Raw genomic sequence first — 19,467 nt, 5'->3', positions numbered from 1 at the left:
AGGACATTGAACGTAAAGGAAAGCTCATTGTGGCCACCATGGGTGGGTTGGAAGGAATGGCTGAAAGTTGGGTCCTTGGTTTGTGGAGAACCTTAAATTCCCAATTTGGTTTGAAGACTAGGTGATGAGGCGATGAAATGTTTTTCAGCAGGGGAGTGAAATAAATGAGCAGAGCTGTTTGAGAAAGATGATGTTACTAAAAATGTGGAAGATGGATTAATGAGCTGGAAAAGATTGGAGGTGGGAGGTCAATTAGGAAGCTGTTGCCAAAGGGTGTGGGCTAATAGCAGTAGTGATGATGCTGTGGAGATGCAGCTGTCTATGAGATAGTGAAGATGGAGGAAGCCTTAAAGTAACTGAAAGGAGAGGAGATTACGAGAGGACGGGGCCAGAGTAACACTGAGGTTTCCAGCCCGGGTGTCCGTCTATGGAAGAACAGGAGGAATAGCAACAAGGGGAGAAAAGATCACGTTGTGAATTTCATGCCTGTAGCATGGTGTCCTGCAAGCCAGGGGAGACTACAAGTTGCAGGATGGTTAAGTAAGATGAATGCTAGGGGAAAAGGAGATTATATTAGACCCAGTTGGCTGGTGGCCCTGGGGAAGTAGTTTCATAGGTGGTAAAGAAGAGGAGCTGACTGCAGAGATTTGGGAATACATGGAAGATGGAATGTGGTTGATAGTGAATGTAATAAAGTTTGGTGATAAGTGGGTGAAAGAGCAGAGGAAAGAGAGAGAGGAAAGGGAAATATCAAGAAGAGAATTAATGATTCTCAGATGGGAAAGGATTAAGTGTGCAGAGCCAGGAATCCAGAACCTAGACACTGTTTTGCTCTCCCCACAGCACCAATAATTAAAATATTCTCAAATGAATGTACATGATATCAAATTCAATTGTAAGTAGATCACCTTCATGTGATGATAATTTTAATGTAATATACAAGTTTTGGAAAACACAAAGATAGCACTTTAAAAGAAAAAATAATCATATGTAGGTCTTATTATCAAAGATAGCCACTACTGTTTATTTATTTTTGCTTCTATTAATGTTTCTGCATTAATAAAAGTATGACATGTGTGAAGCCCTGGGTTCAATACACACACACACACACACACACACACACACACACACACACATTTGCACACACATACACACACATCATGTGTTCTTGGAGGGCCATGGTTTAGGGTAATAAACAATCATAAAACCCAGAGAGTTAATGTTATTAGACCAAGGTTCAATTTACAGTTCCAGGGCTGACTCCATATATTACTGGCCTCAATTTTTGCACTTATAAAATGTAACAGCTGGACAATGAGAGTTGTTCAATTAGTGATGTATGGGGCTAGGTGCCTGATAGAGCCTTGATCAATAAAGTTGTATTTCTGTGCCATTCTACATCTTGCTTTTCCCTACATCATGTGCATTTACCATACTTTATAAAACAAATCTTTCTGAATTCTGTCCCATCACATAGATGTGCAAAAAAAAAAACAAACAAAAAAAACAAACTCTAACCATTCTCTTCAACATTTCTATCACAGTTGCCATTTTTTTCTTTGATGAAGGAAGAAAAGGAATCTTTCAGACAGCATCTTCATGCTCAAAACACTTTGAAATCATTGTTCAGTTTTCCTCTTAGCTTTAGGAGTGTAATTTACTGGTTAAAAGCAATGGATACTTTTAACTGCTTAAGATGTGCTTATAATTGGCATCCCAAAGAGTGGTATCAATTTCTATTCCCACCTGCACACTTATGCAGGTGATTCTTCTCCATCTCAATGACAAAAGGGGTAATTGAAAAGACAGCTATTGGAATAATTTTCCTCTAAAAAATTCTTTGCTATAGCTTACACGAATCTCTCTTCCATTCTTTCCTGTATGCCCAGCGTTACCATCAGCTTGAGATAAAAAAGAAACTAGAGACTTTAGCGAGAAAGGAGCAAGTTCAGCAGTTTAAGGTAAGGTACTACAAACTTTCTTTTACTTCACAATGTTATTTTATGACTACAAGAGCCACTAGTGTGATGATTGAAGTTCCCTGATTGACTTTGTTTTGGGGTAGAACATAGCTGAGGTCAAATAGTGGTTCTACTAAGTTTGGATCTTGGTTGTCATCATTACTGACAATCACAACAAAATAAGAACATTTCTGTGAAATAAATTTTAACAAGGCACAAGAATTTCAAAGACAAACTTGAAAATATCCTTTTCAAATGTGTAATTTTGCTTTTATATTTTCTTGTGAGAGAGGCCAAAGGATTGTCATCTATCTTAAGAAAATAAAAATAGATGGTAATGTTCCCAGCAAGAAGAAAAATTGGGCACCTTAAGAACTATACAATGAAACATTTTCATGTGAATGTCACCCTTGGAAATTATGGTGGCAATGATCTTCTTTTGCAAAGAAAAACAATAAGATTTAAGTCATTTTGTGCTGGGTAATTTGAAATTCCTTGCTTATTTTCTATTTTTGTCTTTGAGATTCCTTCTCTGCAGTGAACTTATGAAATACATAAATTTGAATCTAGATGAGAGTTCAATTAGGTATGTCTGAAAGATTACAGTTAAGGTTGGTAGTTTTATTCTGTTTCTTGAGCCATTCAAAATCCCATGTTTTTTCTTAATTTTCTGTTTAGTCTTACAAATGTGGGGCCTAAAATATGTTTCAAAAAACTGACCTGTATTTGGAAAGCTTCTGAAAGGGTAACTTACTATATGTGGCTGTAATTTCTTTCTCTGGCTTGATAGACTCAAATCTATTTAATCTGGATCAGAACAGAATCTTGGTATAAAAGTGATGTTAAATGATGAAAGATAGGCCAGGTTTTCAATATCAGAAGAAGTAGAGCATAAAGATTTGTGGTTAATTCAGTATTGCTGGTATTGTCCAATGCCTTCATCAAGAACTGAGTGAGATTCCCTAACTTATCTGCTGAAATGATCATGAAGAAAAATGGTCACTGGAAATAATGACTAGCACTGCCTGAAGCATTGTGGAGTGTGGCTGTGCTACATTGTCTCTTGCTTGGATTGCCAGGCCAGGGGAGGCCATTGCATGAGCATCAGTAACAATGGCAGAGATTTGCTATAGACCTTCTAGTTCCTCACCATGTGGTTTTTTTCCTTATCACAAGTTCATTTCCTATTTGCAATTGATAAAGACTTGTTTTAAATCCCCTTTATTTAAGAAAGAGGTGACAGTGATCAAGATGCATTGTACTCATAAATAGATACGTTGAATTGAAGCCCTTTAAAAATAACTACTTAAAAGTAATTTAAAACAAGTATTATGCGATCTGTTTTGGTTAATGGAATTATTGAATTATTTTCCAAGATAGAAAATTACTATTTTTTGGAAGTCTTTACTGATCATGGTAGTCAAAAGCATTGTGTTCATTATAGTGGTTCCTTTAAAGCAGCTCAGAGTAAAGATCATCACAAAAACAGAGGGCAACCTGCTTCTATATAGTTGAAGATGATTCCATTTCCTGCCTTTCACCTCTGCCTTCAACTCCAAATTAGGGCTGTCGGAACTTCTGTCTACCATGACAAGCCTCGAAATATCATTTTTAGAATGAAGGGAGAAATGACTTTGGTTTCACAATTAAGAATGAGCTTATTATATCAAGCACTAATTTAACATATCAACTATGCATCTCTTTCTTATTCCAGGGAGAGCACACAAGAAAATTTATTGAAAACAACATGCCAATCCTGTCTCCCCATCCCCCAGCAGGCCCAAAGACAAGTCGTGGCCATAGTGTTCTGATTGATGAAAGATATTCCAGTCCACTAACACCAGTGAGTTATATTAAACACTCTGTCCTAGATAGTTAATTTACGATGCATTTTAGAAAAAATGCTCTCTAGGATCATATCTTCATAACCCTCCAAGTGCTACTAGGTAAAAACATTGGTTTAGAAATAACATGAAAATAGGCATATATAAGAACAAGAATAGGTCATATCTGCTCAACTCTGTCTTATGAATGTCTCAACTCCAATCAAACTCTTGCCAAATCTGTTTTGCTTCTTAGCACTAGATTTTATTGAAATATAGGATACTTAAACATTATTCACATGACCAAATATCTTCCCTGGCTGGAAAAGACCAGAATCTTTTTACTTGACATTTAAGACCCTAAGTGTATGACCTTATGTTAGTTTTCCTGATAGTTTCCTTTTATCTAGTCCTTAGCATCCTAACATGTAGCAAAATGGAAGCACTAGTTAAGTTAACACAAGGTTTGTGTTTTCTGTCCGCTTGATTTTTGTTCTTAGTATTCCTTCTATGAACACCATATCTTCATAATGAATGTTGAAGAGATATTAACACTTGGCTTCTTTTATAAAAAATGTGAGCTTATACTTTAAGTAAAAATAATTAAGAGGAAAATTCTACCCAGAGAAATTGCACAATAATATTTTATTCCAGTTTGATACATTTATTACCTAGAAGTTATAAATGAAACAAGGTACCTTGCTTGAAGGAAAGTACCTTGAAATAATACAATTATGGGCAATATTACCAAATATTTGCTAGAAGCTGACAGTTGTGTTATAACTAAATTGCTTAATTGCATCTTTATTCTTGCTATGTGTAACCTAATATATTTCCTTGTTAGTATGAGGAAAACAATTTTTGAGTTCATGATGTTTCTAGAGAAATTACAATGCTTTCACAGATTGTTGAGTTAGGTTTATCATATAGAGTGTTAAGCTTGGACATTTTTCTAAAAGTAAATATGTTTTCAAGTTTCCTGATGAGCAGCTCAAGTGATGCAAACTTCCTTTGTTCTTACACTTTTCCCAGTTTTGGTCTATCTATATCTATCTGTCTGTCTGTCTATCTATCTATCTATCTATCTATCTATCTATCTATCTATCTATCTATCTATCTAATTATTTCTTTGGATGGCAACTCAATAGACTCTCAAAAGCTTAATGCCAGTGAAATAAAAGAAACATTCAAGTTCTTATTTCTGTCTTCCTACCTGCTGTAGAGAGGAAAGCTTTCTTTTCAATTTTCCAGTGGAACACCTTCAATACATAGTTTGTAATACATCTAGAAGACCTTAATATGGCAGGAGTGAGAAAATACTTTTAAAATTACAGCAAACATCAATACCAACACTTTAAATGTGTTTCCCTCAGGTAAGCTAGTATTCTTATTTGGTCATCCCCATGGTCCACTGAAACAAATAGATCTTCATAATGGATATGGCCATCAGTATCTTTATTTCTTGAATTAATAAGGAAAGCATCTAGTCACTAGATGGTCACTAATTGCATCTGAACTTGAGGTGCATTGTTTATCTGTACCATATCATTAAAATTGTGGAACACCATTTCAACTAATTCCATGCCATTCTTAGGCAATTCACTCCTCAAGATTTTCTAAGAATTATAAATGCTCAGTAAAGCTGAGTAATCACCAGGTAGTCAATTTCAATTCACATTCGGGTACAATTTTGAGAATGCTAAACTACAGTGCCACATTTACTCCAAAAATACATTACAATTTAAAATATAGCAAGTTTAAGGTAGCTTCTGATGTGAACTACAACTGTTTGTAGCTCACAGCTGTTAAATGGCACAGATTTGTTTTTAGAGATAAATGTAATCAGTTAAACATTTGACTGCTACATTCATCTAACTGAATGATATTTGTATGCAAATGCATGGAAATAAAATTCAGAGCAAAAGAGCCAATAGATCATGTTCTAGTTTGCTGTAACCTGATTTCTTGAATCTCTACATTAGATGCTTTCATGTTTCCCTGTTCTATTGGAATGACAAAAGAGTCTTACAGCATGGACATATTTGTTTTACAGAGTCCAAAACAAGTCTTTGGCTGATCTGATTTCTTTAATTTTCTTTTGTATGGATTTAAAGACCTTTACCTTCTGGTCCATATAGGCTTTTGCTTCATTCTTTGAATCATATGCTACTCCAATGAACTCTCATGGGTTGGCATACTGGTTTGTTCGTAGAAACACTAGATAGTAATGGCTTAAACATTAGTTACTCTTGCCCATCCAACCCAGGTACCTGAGAGTCAGCTGGCATGACATTTCCACTCTATGAAGTCATCAAAAGCCCAGGTTCCTTTTGTGTTACTCATCTACCAAACTTAGTGTTTTAGTTTCATCCACTTAAGACAGTGTATCACCATGTGGATGCTCTTGCCTCAAGGAAGGGGTACCAAGGAAAGTAAGGACACACTTTTTTCTTTAAGGGAATTGTCTAAAAGATGTGTCACTTTGAATCACATCTTACTAGACAGCCACAAGCATAAACCTAAAGGATGCTGGGAAATCTGATCCTTGTGACAACCATGTTCCAAGACAAAAGTGCAGTCCCATTTTAAGAAAGGAAAACAGGTATTGGGGAATATTGTGTTTGTTATTCTTCCCACATCTTGCTCACAATGGTTTTCTTACTTAGATGTTTAAATTTAACATTTTTCTCTGCTTATGCATTTTCTTCTCTTGCTTCACTGAATAACATCTGCCTCTCTGAAACTTTAATTCCTATTAGACTCATTGGCTCAGTTTGAATATTTCAAAGAACTTCAATTGTAAAGTCTCCTTTCAGGTATTTTGTTGTGATTGTATATTTGGCAATATTTTTTGTGGGGAAGTCACTGGACATTCACTGTTTTGTGTCATATTAGATGTCAAAGCCTGTTTTAATCTTGTTACTGAGCCTATGGTGTGAATCAATAAATGTTAACAAATGTAAATAATGTTCAGCCTGCTTGTCAAGACAGTATTAAGACTAATATTTGGTAGTAGGAGCTGCCTTACTGCTTTTTAAAATATTTATTAGTCTTCAGAGTCAATGGATGAAGCTGTATTAATGAATCATTTATGTACCACCCTCCTACCTTCTTACCAAATATGCATGTCTTATTCTTGAGAGCTTTTTTTACTACTTATTGTAATAGGACAATGGGGTCAAAGGCTTAATTTTGTTCCCCCTTTTGACACATTGCTAATCTGTGTACTAAACTTACAATATTCTGTGCATGCCCCCAACGGCACTTCTAATGCTCCATGCTGGCACTTTTGGTATTCACAGCAGTACATTCTTGATTGGAAAGTGTCTCAGTTGGGGGCTCAGCAGGAAACAGATGGCTCACACAAATAGAGTAATTAGGAAGTGTTTAATAAAGAAACTATTTACAAAGATGCAGGCTTGGTGAAGGCAAACCAACTAGGGATGTTAAGCATGCTAGGGTCAGCACAAAGGAAAACCACAGTCCGTAGACTAATAGTGGGAGGGAGAGAAAGAAAGAGGGAGCAGAACCAGTCAGGTGTTAGTACCTATAACTGGGAGAGAAACAAGGGGCTTAAGTTGAAAGATACTTCTGTCCCATTGCAAACCTGCAGGGACAGTCCCAGGGAAGTAAAGATTCCAATGCCATGGTTTTCTTGTCCTGCCAATGCCCTTCCTTGGTAGCATCTAACTGGAATCTTGAAGTTGGCTGCTAAATTCCTAAAGGAAAGTCTCCCAGGGGTCCCAGAACAAGATAGAGAAGGTAGACAGGAGACATAGGCAGTACAAATGGAAAATACACAGCTTGGAAAACCCATCTGTTTTCTCATACAGTGTTTTACAAAGTTACCAGTTACAATCTTTCATTTTCATTTTTTAATATCTCAAGGAAGCAGTTAAAGTAATGATCATATGTTATAGTTAAGCATCTCACTTTCCTTTTGCCTGCTTTTACTTCAGCACTGACCTTAAGGCTTAAAAGATTCACAGTACAATTTATATTGAAAACATTGAATCAGAAGTGAACCAATTCCAATAATATCCTTTAAGATTTCTAAAATTAGGAGCATTATTCAACCTAACATTTAATTGTGCAAAACCATGCAATGCAGAGCATAAATTAAGAATTGTTGTTGAGTTTACAGTATGCATAAAAATGCAGCAATGTAACAGAGGACATCTCCTTTGTCTAGAATACTCTATAATTGTGGCATTTAGTTATGCAGTGGACTTCAACACCATATGTTTTAACAAATACTTTGGTCATAAGGGTATGTATAATGGAAGGACATAATTAAAGTTTAATCTGTTCAGTAAAAAGGCACCATTAATTACTCTAGGCAATTTGTTAGGTTATTAATTGGTTCTGGAAACATGTCAAGATACTAATTTAAATGGAATTTTTTCTTTAATTGTCTAGACAGCCCCACGACCATATACAGCCCCGGGAATTATGCGACCTCCAATTAGATTACAGCCTCTTCCCAATAATCATGCCGGAAGAAGTGTTTCAAAGAGAACCTTGAGGTCCAGATCAAAAACTTCTTTGTTGGAAAATGAAGTTCCATTTCCCATTGGGGTAAATGTTATTTTCTTCAATGTTCTTGATGAAGAGTATTGAGTTTTCAAGATTTTATATTTAATTAATCCATGCCATCTATATTGTGCAGTTATTAAGTACTTACTGTGTACTTCTGATTCATTCTTATTCTTATTGGCAAGCCTATCAATTCTGTTGTTACAAATTAAGATGTATAAGCAATGATGTGTAATTATGTATCGTGTTTTGTCATTAATTGAAAAGGCTGACTGCAAAACAAAGAGGAAAGATTTTTCACAGCCAGACATGACTTTTATCATAAATGACCCACTGTTGACTCCTTCCAGATTTTAAATGCATGAGATCTAGAAAATGGAACTTTCTAAGAATAGGTTTACATTTGCATGCCGACTTACTTTCCCATCAGTGTATGAAATTGCTTCAAGTTTGACTCTTACAAGGTTGAATTATTGAAGGAAAAGAATGTCCATCTTTAAAAAATGCTGAGTTAATCACATCCAGAAGCTTGACTCTGCTTCATTTTCAAGGTTATGTCTCAGGTAGTTTTCACTCACTTAAATAGAGGACAGGAATAAGGTATGATAACTATGAAATGTGAATTAATCAGGGAGGAATAATTAGGACATTCATTAACTAGAGAAGGTATTGTTTGAGTTTATAATATGAACAAGACACATTTTCCAGCTTAAGAAAGAACCTATGTCAGAACTATAATTGTTATTGGGTTGAATAGGGTGAATGATATTCTGTTCCACAGTAAGGAATAGCATGTATGGAATTAAGGCATTTTTACATACTTAATAACCTTGACACTAAGGCACTAATTCAGATGAATTATTTAACAGTTTAAGTATAAATACAAGTCTAAAATTATAATCTAACCCACTTAATACTCTAACCCACTTATATTTTTTTGTTTGTGAACAACTTTATAAAACTTATTTTAATTAAATAGTAGCTTCTCCCAAACGAGACATCAATCCAAAGTGATGGCTCTTTGTATTGAGAAGACTGCCTAGAACTATGTAGTAATGTGTTGGAACATAAGTCAATTAGTTTGGTGCTTCCTAAGACCTACTCTCCAACTGAAGGCTCCCTGATCTCCCATTTCAGTCACTGTCCAGGAATGCTTGGGTCTTGGGAAATTATCTTAGGTTAACTAAAATGACTTATAGCAAAGGTTATCTTCTCAAACCAAATCAAGAACTTACGCTAATCAGGAGTTATTAATTCACGAAGAGCTATCAATTAGTCAAAGCTTATAGAACTTATAAAACTGCATGGAAAGCCTGGTAGGTAAAGTGACATGGGGAGCCAGGTCACAATAAGGAGGTTGCTTAGTGCCTTTGGGATCAGAATGGGGGGAGGGGAGATACACTCCGATGGAATATTAGTCAGATCAGACTAAGATGGCCCAGTGAACCAACTCATATCAGGAATGGGCTTACCAACAGTACCAGAAAACTCACAGGTCTTTGGATAAAACCCTCTGTGTTCTCCAGGGATAACTTTGCCATTAGGACTGAGTATATTCAAACTTCAATGGGGAGGATTTTCTGTCTCCTAGTTTGTACTCCGATGAGTACTTTCCATGTTTGCCCAGGTGATTATACTCATTTCTAGGATCTATAATTGTGAAGTGTATTTTATTATATTTTCTAGCTAAATAACACTAGCAATCAGATAATATTTAAATTCTTCTGACTGGGAGTGATTTTATTTTTCCTTTTAGGTGCTTTTCCAAATTTACTCTAAGCTACTGGAAAGACTTACCACTTAAAACTAGCATTTCCTGGTTTGGGGGAGAGGGTTTATAAGGATGGGGACTTCATGGTAGTTTACATGTTGACAGGATTGAAATCAATTGTGTGTTAATTTCAACTCACTAATTTTCACTTTTTAGTAAGTACTAATTGCCATGTACTATGGGCTAGATACTGATAGAAGAATTGGTGCTTTATCAATATAAAGGAAAGCAGCTAATTTATTGGAGTTTATAATATGTGTTTACGCAAAACATACTGTGGCAAAGTTGTTTTTTCTTTTCAGTAACATTCATGACAAAACTAAGATAAAATCTTATGGGGAAGAAAAATGGAAGGAGTGAAATTGGTCAAGACACATTGTACTCATAAACTGATATGTTGAATTGACATTACATTGTACAACTACTTAATGATAATTATAAGCTTAATTTAAGAAGATAAAAATCTGATAATACATTTCTAATGAAGAATTATAGTCTGAATGTATAAGTTTGTATATAGTGATCACCTAACAAATTATTATTGCTTTTTTAAAAAGTAAAGGATATACATGTGGTAAATATTTCAAGGTAGGACAGTTACAATACATTTAACTGGTGTAGTAGCATAAGTGGAGGCATTTACTTAGGCCAAAAGTGGATTTGGCCAAAAACAGATTCTTTTGAGATACAACTAAGTAAAAATAAGCACTTTGCTAAAAAATGAGTATCTGCAGAATGACAATTTCTTATACAGAGTTGGTAGAAGTAGAAATTGGTTCAAAATTGTAAAGCCAATACTGAAAATATTATCACCATTTTAAATAAATATACTCAAGCATTTAACATGTAAGTCTTTTAACACTATATGATCATTTAAAGAAATATATTCAAGAATATGTTGTACCATCATATTTATAATCGTGATCAACTGCAAGAAAGTTAGATAAAAATATTGTTGTAAAATGTTATAATACATTAAAGTAGATTTTAAACCTACAGGATTATCTGTAAGGCTATGGAAAGTTGACCCAAGGTAATTTGGTAAGTTAAAGAACATATTAATTAAAAAAAATCAAACTATTTCCAGATAAAGCATGCAGTGGTCTAATATCTAGTCAGTTACAAACTCTCCAATCTCCCAAATGTCAGGTCTCATTGATTTTATTGTTCTTGTTATGTTCACTTATTTTTATTTGATTCTACAATTGCTATGTAGCCCATTCCAGAAAAAAAGAAAAAAAATGTAAGGAAAAAGAATTTAAAATATAATACAAAATATAAGACCAGCCATTCTAACAAAATAAATGACTTCATGAATATCTATTTAAAATTCATTTTGTACATATTTCTTAATACATATTGGTTGTACAGTGGTGCTTCCATTTATACATACAATGTACACTGACCAAATTCTCCCTCTTATCACTCTTCTTCATCTCCTCCTTAAAACAGTATCAAAGGTTTCATTGTTCTATTTTCATACATGTATATATTTCAAATATATCCTCCCTTCACTTCCTTCATTCATCTTCCATTCTCACTGGTATACATCTGCCTATAAAATTTGTTTTACATTCCTTTTTCACAAAACTATTACTTTCAATCAAAATTGAGGTTACATATTCCTTTATTTGACCTATTTTTATTTAGTAATGAAAATGTTTGGAGAATAATATCCTTTGCTTAGAATAGTTTTCTTCACTTAATATAACTTTCTTTCACTGTATTTGATGTCGGTATAATTTGTGGAGGGGAAGGGGAAAAACAAATAGTTTAAATAGGGATACAGGTGTACCCATTGCAACAATGAGATGCACAAGTCGTTATGTCGAAAACGAACTTTACAACTTTGGTGCGGGGGTGGGGGGGTGGGGGGGAGCGGTGGGGTGGGGTGGGGGAGGTGTGAAGGATCGGGTGGGGGTGCAGGGGGGAGGTTGGTTCGGGTGGGGGGTGGGGGGAGGATGGGAAGAGATAGGAAGGGGAAACAAAGGAGGAGGCTACAATGCTTGATAAGAAATGTAATTATCTTGCCCATGTAATTGTAACCCCTCTGTACAGTATTTTCACAATAAAAAAGAATAGTTTTCTTCATTATTAATCTGTAATTAGAGATTAAACATTATTTAGAAGTTAAAAAAAATAAATTCAGGGTAAATTCAGGGACTGAGAAGGTAGCTCAGTGGTAGAGTGCTTGCCTTGCATGCATGAGGCCCTGGGTTCCATTCCTCAGCACCACATAAGCAGAAAAAAGCCAGAAGTGGCACTGTGGAACTAGCCTTGAGCTGAAATGCTGAGGGACAGCACCCAGGCCCAGAGTTCAAGCCCCATGATTGACCAAAAAAAATTCAATAATAATTTGTTACATAAATATAGAAACAAATACATTGGTATAAAATGAATAAAATCCTTAAAGGCTCATTAAAGTTTTGGATAGTACCTTGGATATACAATAGTTACTGAAAATTTGCAGATTTAAATATACCTGAAAATATAATTATTGATTATACATTTGGGGTATTTTAGTGGTTAAGGTAATGTAACTACTATACAATATATCCTTAAAGGTACTTCCCTTTTTAATTTCTCCCAGTGCCTATTGGTCTTTAGCCAAAATGTACATATGCATTTTAAAAAAGAAAATGTAATATCATACTACATGGATTCTCTTACATTATATAAATAGATACACATCTTTCTTCCAATACCCTGATAAGTATGAATTATACAAATATCAAATATCTTCCTATTGCTAGGCTTTTAAGATGTTACACTGTTTAAAATAAATTATATATAATTATGAATATTATATATGTGTAAATATATACATATAATACATACACTATGTATGCCCACATTTAATTCTTAATATTTTTAATAAATATTTTAGTTGCCATTTTGTTCATAGTCTTAACAACCCCATATAATTCTAATATCTAGATATGTGAAATCAGAATGTAGAAAAATGCTACTCTTCTATTGGTAAGGGTACTATCCAACCCAACTTCAAGGTAAAAAACTATTGACTCCTTGGTTTTGTTTAATGCACTAGGTTCTCAGAAATTTAATGGATTGAGGAAAAATTCCCAAACCATTAAAGGTACCATTACTGTATTTAGGGTTAAAACTACACTAACATAAGGTGAGAAATTTTCAAATATTTAATTTGCTATAGATATTATGCTATATTATGCTATATTTCAGCTGACTGGAGTATTTTGGATATATATTTTGGATCAATTTTGTGTGAATGCCATTTTTAATCATATAAAGTGTCTTTTGTTTTAGATTGCATTGGTTACTGCTTCTGTGTCATTGGTTCCTTTTAAAAAATATTGTAAAGGTGATGTACAGAGGTTTATAGTTACATAAGCCAGGTAAGGAGTACATTTCCTTTTGAACAATGTCACCAGCTCCTTCATTTTCTCCCACATTTCCCCCTCCCACTTACCCTCCCCCAAAGTTGTATAGTTCATTTCCAAAATAGTATATAGTGGATACTAGATATCACTTCTGAATTGGTTCACCCTTTGTCCGCCTCCATAGATAAGACTTATACACAAGACAAAGTATACAGAAATCAAAACCAGCAACAAAAGGGAATAAACCAAAACCTAATGGATAGTAAAGGACAAATAATTACTCTTGCACATGATTGGTTAAACATCACTCTAAACATTCACACAGTGAGACCAAAGGAAGATATTCTTAGGAAAGGATCACAAGGGCTCAATAACTATGCACATATGACCTTATAAAATGACACTATCAAAATGAACTCCAAGAAATGGAAACAAGAGGTTTTTTATTGTATTGTTTGTTTTTTCTCCCTCCCTAACCTTTCTTGTTTGTTTACTTGGTTCTTACATCATGAAATGTGATTACAGGGCAAGAAGTCAATGCTGAAGTTCAGGAACTCCATGGACTTTTCACAGAGAATTTTTCCATATCAGCTTCCCTACATTGAAAATTACCTGAGATCTATTCCTCCTCCATCTCCTCCCCTAAATGGCAAGATCACAAGGGAAAACAGATCTGAAACATGGAGAAGGAGGAGATTTCGTCCAACTACTGCTCCAACTGGCTTAGAACCTCTCTTTACCAGGGTGATTATGATATCAATTTTTCTGTTATTCATTTAATACAGATTATATCACATTACTAGAATTCTATATTCCTACTAGAAGAATTTGTAGGGATTGCATGGGAAATGCCTTGCATGAAAACTTAGTTTTTAGTAGTATAATTCCATCTTAAGTGAAACTAAATAGTTTGAGTAGTTCAGTCTGAGTAAACTAATTTTACATACTTGATAATATACTGATTAAAAATTGTGGTCAAATTTAGTTGGAACGACTCTCATTTCCAAATCATTTGCTTACTTAGTGCATTTAATTTGTGAAAATTCAAATGCTTAAGTCTACCTGGAATATGTAATACATCCTGCCAATTTTTATTTTTGATGATTTAAGCCAACTTAATGTTTATTAACTAGAAAAAAGTCAGTGATATTTTTCTATATATTGTAGTTCATGGTACTTATTTCCTGAAAAATACTGATAAAAAAGGTTAGTTGAATTTTATTCAGATTTGAGCTATTAGCAAGGCAAAATAGCTATACCACCAGTATTAATTGCATGTGTGATACTTAACAGATAACTATGTCTGTGTTTTCCTGATTGAGCATCAGAGATAACCAGCATGCACACAAACTCTCATAATGGCACTTCCACAGCAGCCTTGCTCTTTCAAGTTCTCTCTTCCCTTTATGTCCACATTTTATTATTAGCAAATATCCACACCTCTAACTTCCTCAGAAAGACAAGGTCCTTATTCTTCTGCTTCAACAGGGTTTTCACCAGTTAAGTTCCCTTTGTGGCTGTCTCTGTCAGAGCCAGAGAATCTATCTCATCTCTGAGAATCAACCTTTGTCCATGTCCTTGATCACTGACTCTTCCATGGTTTGTGGTAGCCAGTAATCTGCCATTCCTTTCTAATTAGGATTTCCAGCCTTCTTCCAAAATTTATTGTCAACATACCAGGCCTGACATGCAGTCAACGAATCCTTTGACCATAGACTGTAACTATATACATCAACTTTCTCCTTTATTTTTATTGCAAAATTAATTGAATAACTTATTTTACTTTAATGAAAACCCCTAGTTTACAACAACAAAGTTTAATTTCTTCTGCTATGATCATGTTTTTGTAACTGTAATTCCTGGCCTTGGACTGGAGTCTCTCTCCAATGCATCTTGATCTGTGTCATCACTTCAACATCGTCACCTCTCTTCAACAACCCCTTCCCTTATAGTTCTCAATTCTGTGGTAACTGCAATGAATTCTTGCCTGCATTCTACCTGCTTCTTCCTTCATTCTTCTCCCCTTCTCCCCACTCTACCTTCTTTCAAGGGCCCAATTTCTGATACTTATTTTGTTGGGCTTTGACTTAGTCTTTTGAAAGAATTGAAAGAATTACACTATTTGCCCCCCTGAAGAGTCTATTACACGTCAATTTATTTGTCACCCTTTGCTTACTACCCAGTGTGTTTATTTATAGATTTATAGGCACATCCTAGCTTCCACAAATGAAGGAAACCATGCAACCTGTGTTCTTCTGGGTCTGGCTTACTGCACTTAATATAATTTTTTATGTCTTTCCATTTCTTTATGAATGGTACAATATTATTCTTTCTGATGGATGAGTAGAATTCCATTGTTTATATCTACCACATTTTCTACCATCCATCTATTGAGGGGCATCTGGTCTGATTCCATATCTTGGCTATGGTAAATAATATGTGAAATAATCTCACTACTTTATTTTGCTTTAGTATGTATAAAAGAAATATAATAATTTCAGCAGGTAATTGATATGAAAAATTCTAATGAGTCACTATACATGGTTGCACTATGTCTTTGAGATTCCAGGAGTATTTACACTTTAAAAATACTTGGCAGCCAACTGGGGCAAATGGCTGCTGTTTTAGCAGCAGCCTCAGATGCCACCTCTACAACAGTTCATATATTTGATAAATGCTTTTACATCTTAATAAGACTACCACAATCATGAATACTTGTGTCCTGTCTCTAAATCTATCAATTAGTAACTCTTCTTGGTTAAGAAGAACGCCATTATGCTAGTATCATGAAGGTACCATGATGAGTAAGACTAACTCCTTGTCAGAAAAGTTGCAATGTTTAGCCAGGGAGGGAGACATTAACCAGGATACATTGTAGTATAATTAAGCCACAATGGGAATACTGAAGAAGGAAATATGAACTCTGGATAGGACTTGAGAATGCTTCATAGAGTAAGCAGCATTTGAAATGGACTTTGATCAGTCAGTATTTATATAGAACCAGGGAATATAGAAGAGCAAAGGGGAAAAGTCAGGGAGAAGAAAAGAGTAATCAAATTTCATCTCAGTTTAGTAGATTCTAGCTACTGTTGTTAAACTTTATAGATGTATCTCTAGCTACTCTTTTCTAATGAAATCAGGTATATTCTTCTACCTAGCTGTTTAAAAAAAAGCATTAAAAGTGTACATGGTAAGACTTGTAGGTCAAGATAATATTGCTATTGAAAATGGTTTTTTAAATTTTATTTTCTATAATCTTTAAGTAGTAGTACATAGGAGTCATTATTCAACAATTCGTTTATAAGTTCAGTGCATCTTGATCAATGTCATTTCTTTCATTCTTCTCCCCTATCCCTCCCAACCCAGCCCCTCTTCAAAATATAAGTTTTGGTTATTGTTATTTGTTTAGTGTTTTGTTTGTTTTGAGACAGCTGCACTGTGTTGCTCAAGCTACCCTCAAACTTGTGTGTTTCTCTTGCCTTTCTGAGTCTTCAGTATTTTAGCCTACAGGTATACACCAACACCTTCCTCTGAAAGGACAGTTTGACTCTTAGGTCCCAAGTGGAGTGCGTTTGTCAGAAAGTATTTTCATCCAGAAGATTTGACTCCCTCTCTGGGAATCATGTGTGAGCTAAGTTGTCAGATAAAGTGAATCACAAGGACACACAGGGAAGTGCCAGGGTAGGTAAGGAGGAAGAGGAGTGAGGAGAAAAAGGTAGACAAGCGGTTTTATTGTGCTTTCACTGAAAAAAGAATGGGGGAGGTAGGGTGAACTGGTTTGAGATGGATGAACACCTTCACTGAGCTCCAGAGTGTGAGGATTCTTCTGATTAGTGTGTTACCAAACCTGGAGTGGTTGGCACTGGAATATTGGCTTAGAGTTTGCTGCTTGATAGAGGAGCAGATGTGGAATCTGGGTTGGTTATTTTACAGATGAAAAGTGTTCTCAGGAAGGTCCTTTTCTATCTCTAGGAAGTGTTTGCGTGTATTCTCCCAAGGACAGGAAGGCCCCAGACACCAAAATGGCAGAATGAAGGGCCATGCTAAACATACAGCATTTTAGGTCTTCTAGAGTCTAGCCTCCTTCCTCCCTTCTCTTCAGCTTCTCTTCTATCCAAGCCAGTCTGAATTATTCATTTCAACTCATCACTCCACCATTGCCTCACCATAACTTTTTTTTACTTTTTACATTCCACTGATGGTTCACCCACTTCTACATTATGTACTTTTTCTTTTTGTTTTTGTTTTAGTGAAATACAGACATTCACATTTTTAAATGATGAGATTGATTGCCTCTCTTACTTATTGGGCCTTTCATATAAGATGACAGTTATGCTCAGTGTTTAATATATGTCTTTCATCTAATGCACATGGCAAACCTCAGAAAGGGATAAAATGCTTTCTCCATGTTAGAGATGAGGCAAGTGAAAAACATGAGGTTAAATAACTTGTTCAAGTCACAGAGCTAATTAACAACAAACTAGGTGCACAATGTTGCACGAGACACATCAAGGGACTATGCTTGTAATTCTCAAATCTGAATTATATGAAAATTATCAGACATTGTTTTCTCAAAACTTTGAAGATGCTAACTATAAGCATTCAAGAATTTCTTTGACACACACCAGCTCTATGTTAAGGAAGCAAGTGTTCCTTTTCTTGCCTGAGTGATAAGAAGGGTATGTGTCTATATACCCTTTCCAGACCCCTCAGAAGCCCCTGTTCTCTAGTATGTATCTATTACTACTTCTGTCATGACCTTTATGCATTATGCTTACCACAAATCCTCAGGAATTTTTCTTTTGTGCTGATTGAATTCAGGAACTCAAGGCCTAGATTCTATCCCTGAGCTGCTGAAAGGCAGCTCTCTACCACTTGAGCCACAGCTCTACTTCCATATTTTGGAGGATTAATTGAAAATCCACAGACTTTCCTGCCCAGGCTGGTTTCGAGCCACAATCCTCAGATCTCAGCCTCCTGAGTAGCTAGGATTACAGGAGTGAACCGCCAGTGCCAAGCTTATGAACTTCTTTTATCTCTTGTATCTATGCCTGAGTTACAAAAAAAAAAAAATCAAGGACAGACATTTGATTTTGCTTACATTTTATCCAGCATTTCTGTCAGGACTCTGTTCATAAAGGCATTATTTTCTTGTCCAATTGAAAAATTAAATTCATCTTTTTGCTTTAGGTAAATTTTATGGAACTTACTGATGCCTTTCAGATATAGATGCCTTTTGGGGGTCATCAGACAGAAGTGGAGAGACTATAAGTATTTGTTTGTAGAATAGTTCAGATTGCTACCCTTTTTTCTCTCCTCCAGAATAATAATAACTGTGTATCCCAGTTTAGATGATAAATTCTAAGATCTATTAGAGTGGTGTTCCACATTTATCAGAGTCTAGTTAAGCAGATGAAGAGGAGTTTCCACTCAGGAACAGGCGCTTTGGCATTTAAGCACTCTCTCTCTCTCTCTCTCTCTTTTTGTCAGTCATGGGGCTTGAACTTGGGTCCTGAGCTCTGTTCCTCAACTCTTCAGCTCAAGGGTAGCTCGCTACAGCTACAGCGCCACTTCCGGTTTTCTGGTAGTTTATTGGAGATAAGAGTTTCATGGGCTTTCCTGTCCGGGCTGGCTTTGAACCATGATCCTCAGTTCTCAGCCTCCTGAGAAGCTAGGATTACAGGCGTGAGCCACCAGCACCTGGTGTAAGCACTCTCTTAAAGACACTCCTCACACAGGCCTGGAGAGGGAATAAAAAAAAAAATACCAGTCAAACTTAGTACCTGGGTCAAATGATTAGTATTGCAAATCTATTAATGGCTGACTAATAAACACATTATGGGCTTACTGTGCATTTGTCTCCTCTATTTGCTTGTGAAATTGACAAGAAGTAGAAAGGAAGTCATAAGCAACTGGTGAAGGAAGTAAGAAAAAAAAAGCTTTTGTTGTGCAGGACCATGAGGTCTTGCTCCTGGTCTTGAATTGGGCCTAAGATTTCATGGAAGGTTTCCATACTT

At 35.4% G+C, this 19,467-nt stretch overlaps 1 protein-coding gene across 2 annotated transcripts in view; it reads left to right on the top strand.

Moving 5' to 3' along the window:
• The window catches only part of Erich3 (glutamate rich 3), a 94,359-nt gene that overhangs the window by 25,980 nt on the left and 48,912 nt on the right, over window positions 1-19,467 (top strand). For both annotated transcript variants that reach the window (XM_070007297.1, XM_070007298.1), the window contains 4 exons: window positions 1,890-1,961; window positions 3,676-3,804; window positions 8,204-8,362; window positions 13,976-14,194. In XM_070007297.1, coding sequence (XP_069863398.1) covers window positions 1,890-1,961; window positions 3,676-3,804; window positions 8,204-8,362; window positions 13,976-14,194 — 579 coding nt within the window. The remainder of the gene's footprint in view (window positions 1-1,889; window positions 1,962-3,675; window positions 3,805-8,203; window positions 8,363-13,975; window positions 14,195-19,467) is intronic.

Source organism: Dipodomys merriami, unplaced genomic scaffold, assembly GCF_024711535.1.
Source record: "Dipodomys merriami isolate MVZ:Mamm:240054 unplaced genomic scaffold, mDipMer1.0.p SCAF_7, whole genome shotgun sequence".
Taxonomy (NCBI): domain Eukaryota; kingdom Metazoa; phylum Chordata; class Mammalia; order Rodentia; family Heteromyidae; genus Dipodomys; species Dipodomys merriami.
This window is presented reverse-complemented; position numbering and strand designations above follow the sequence as displayed.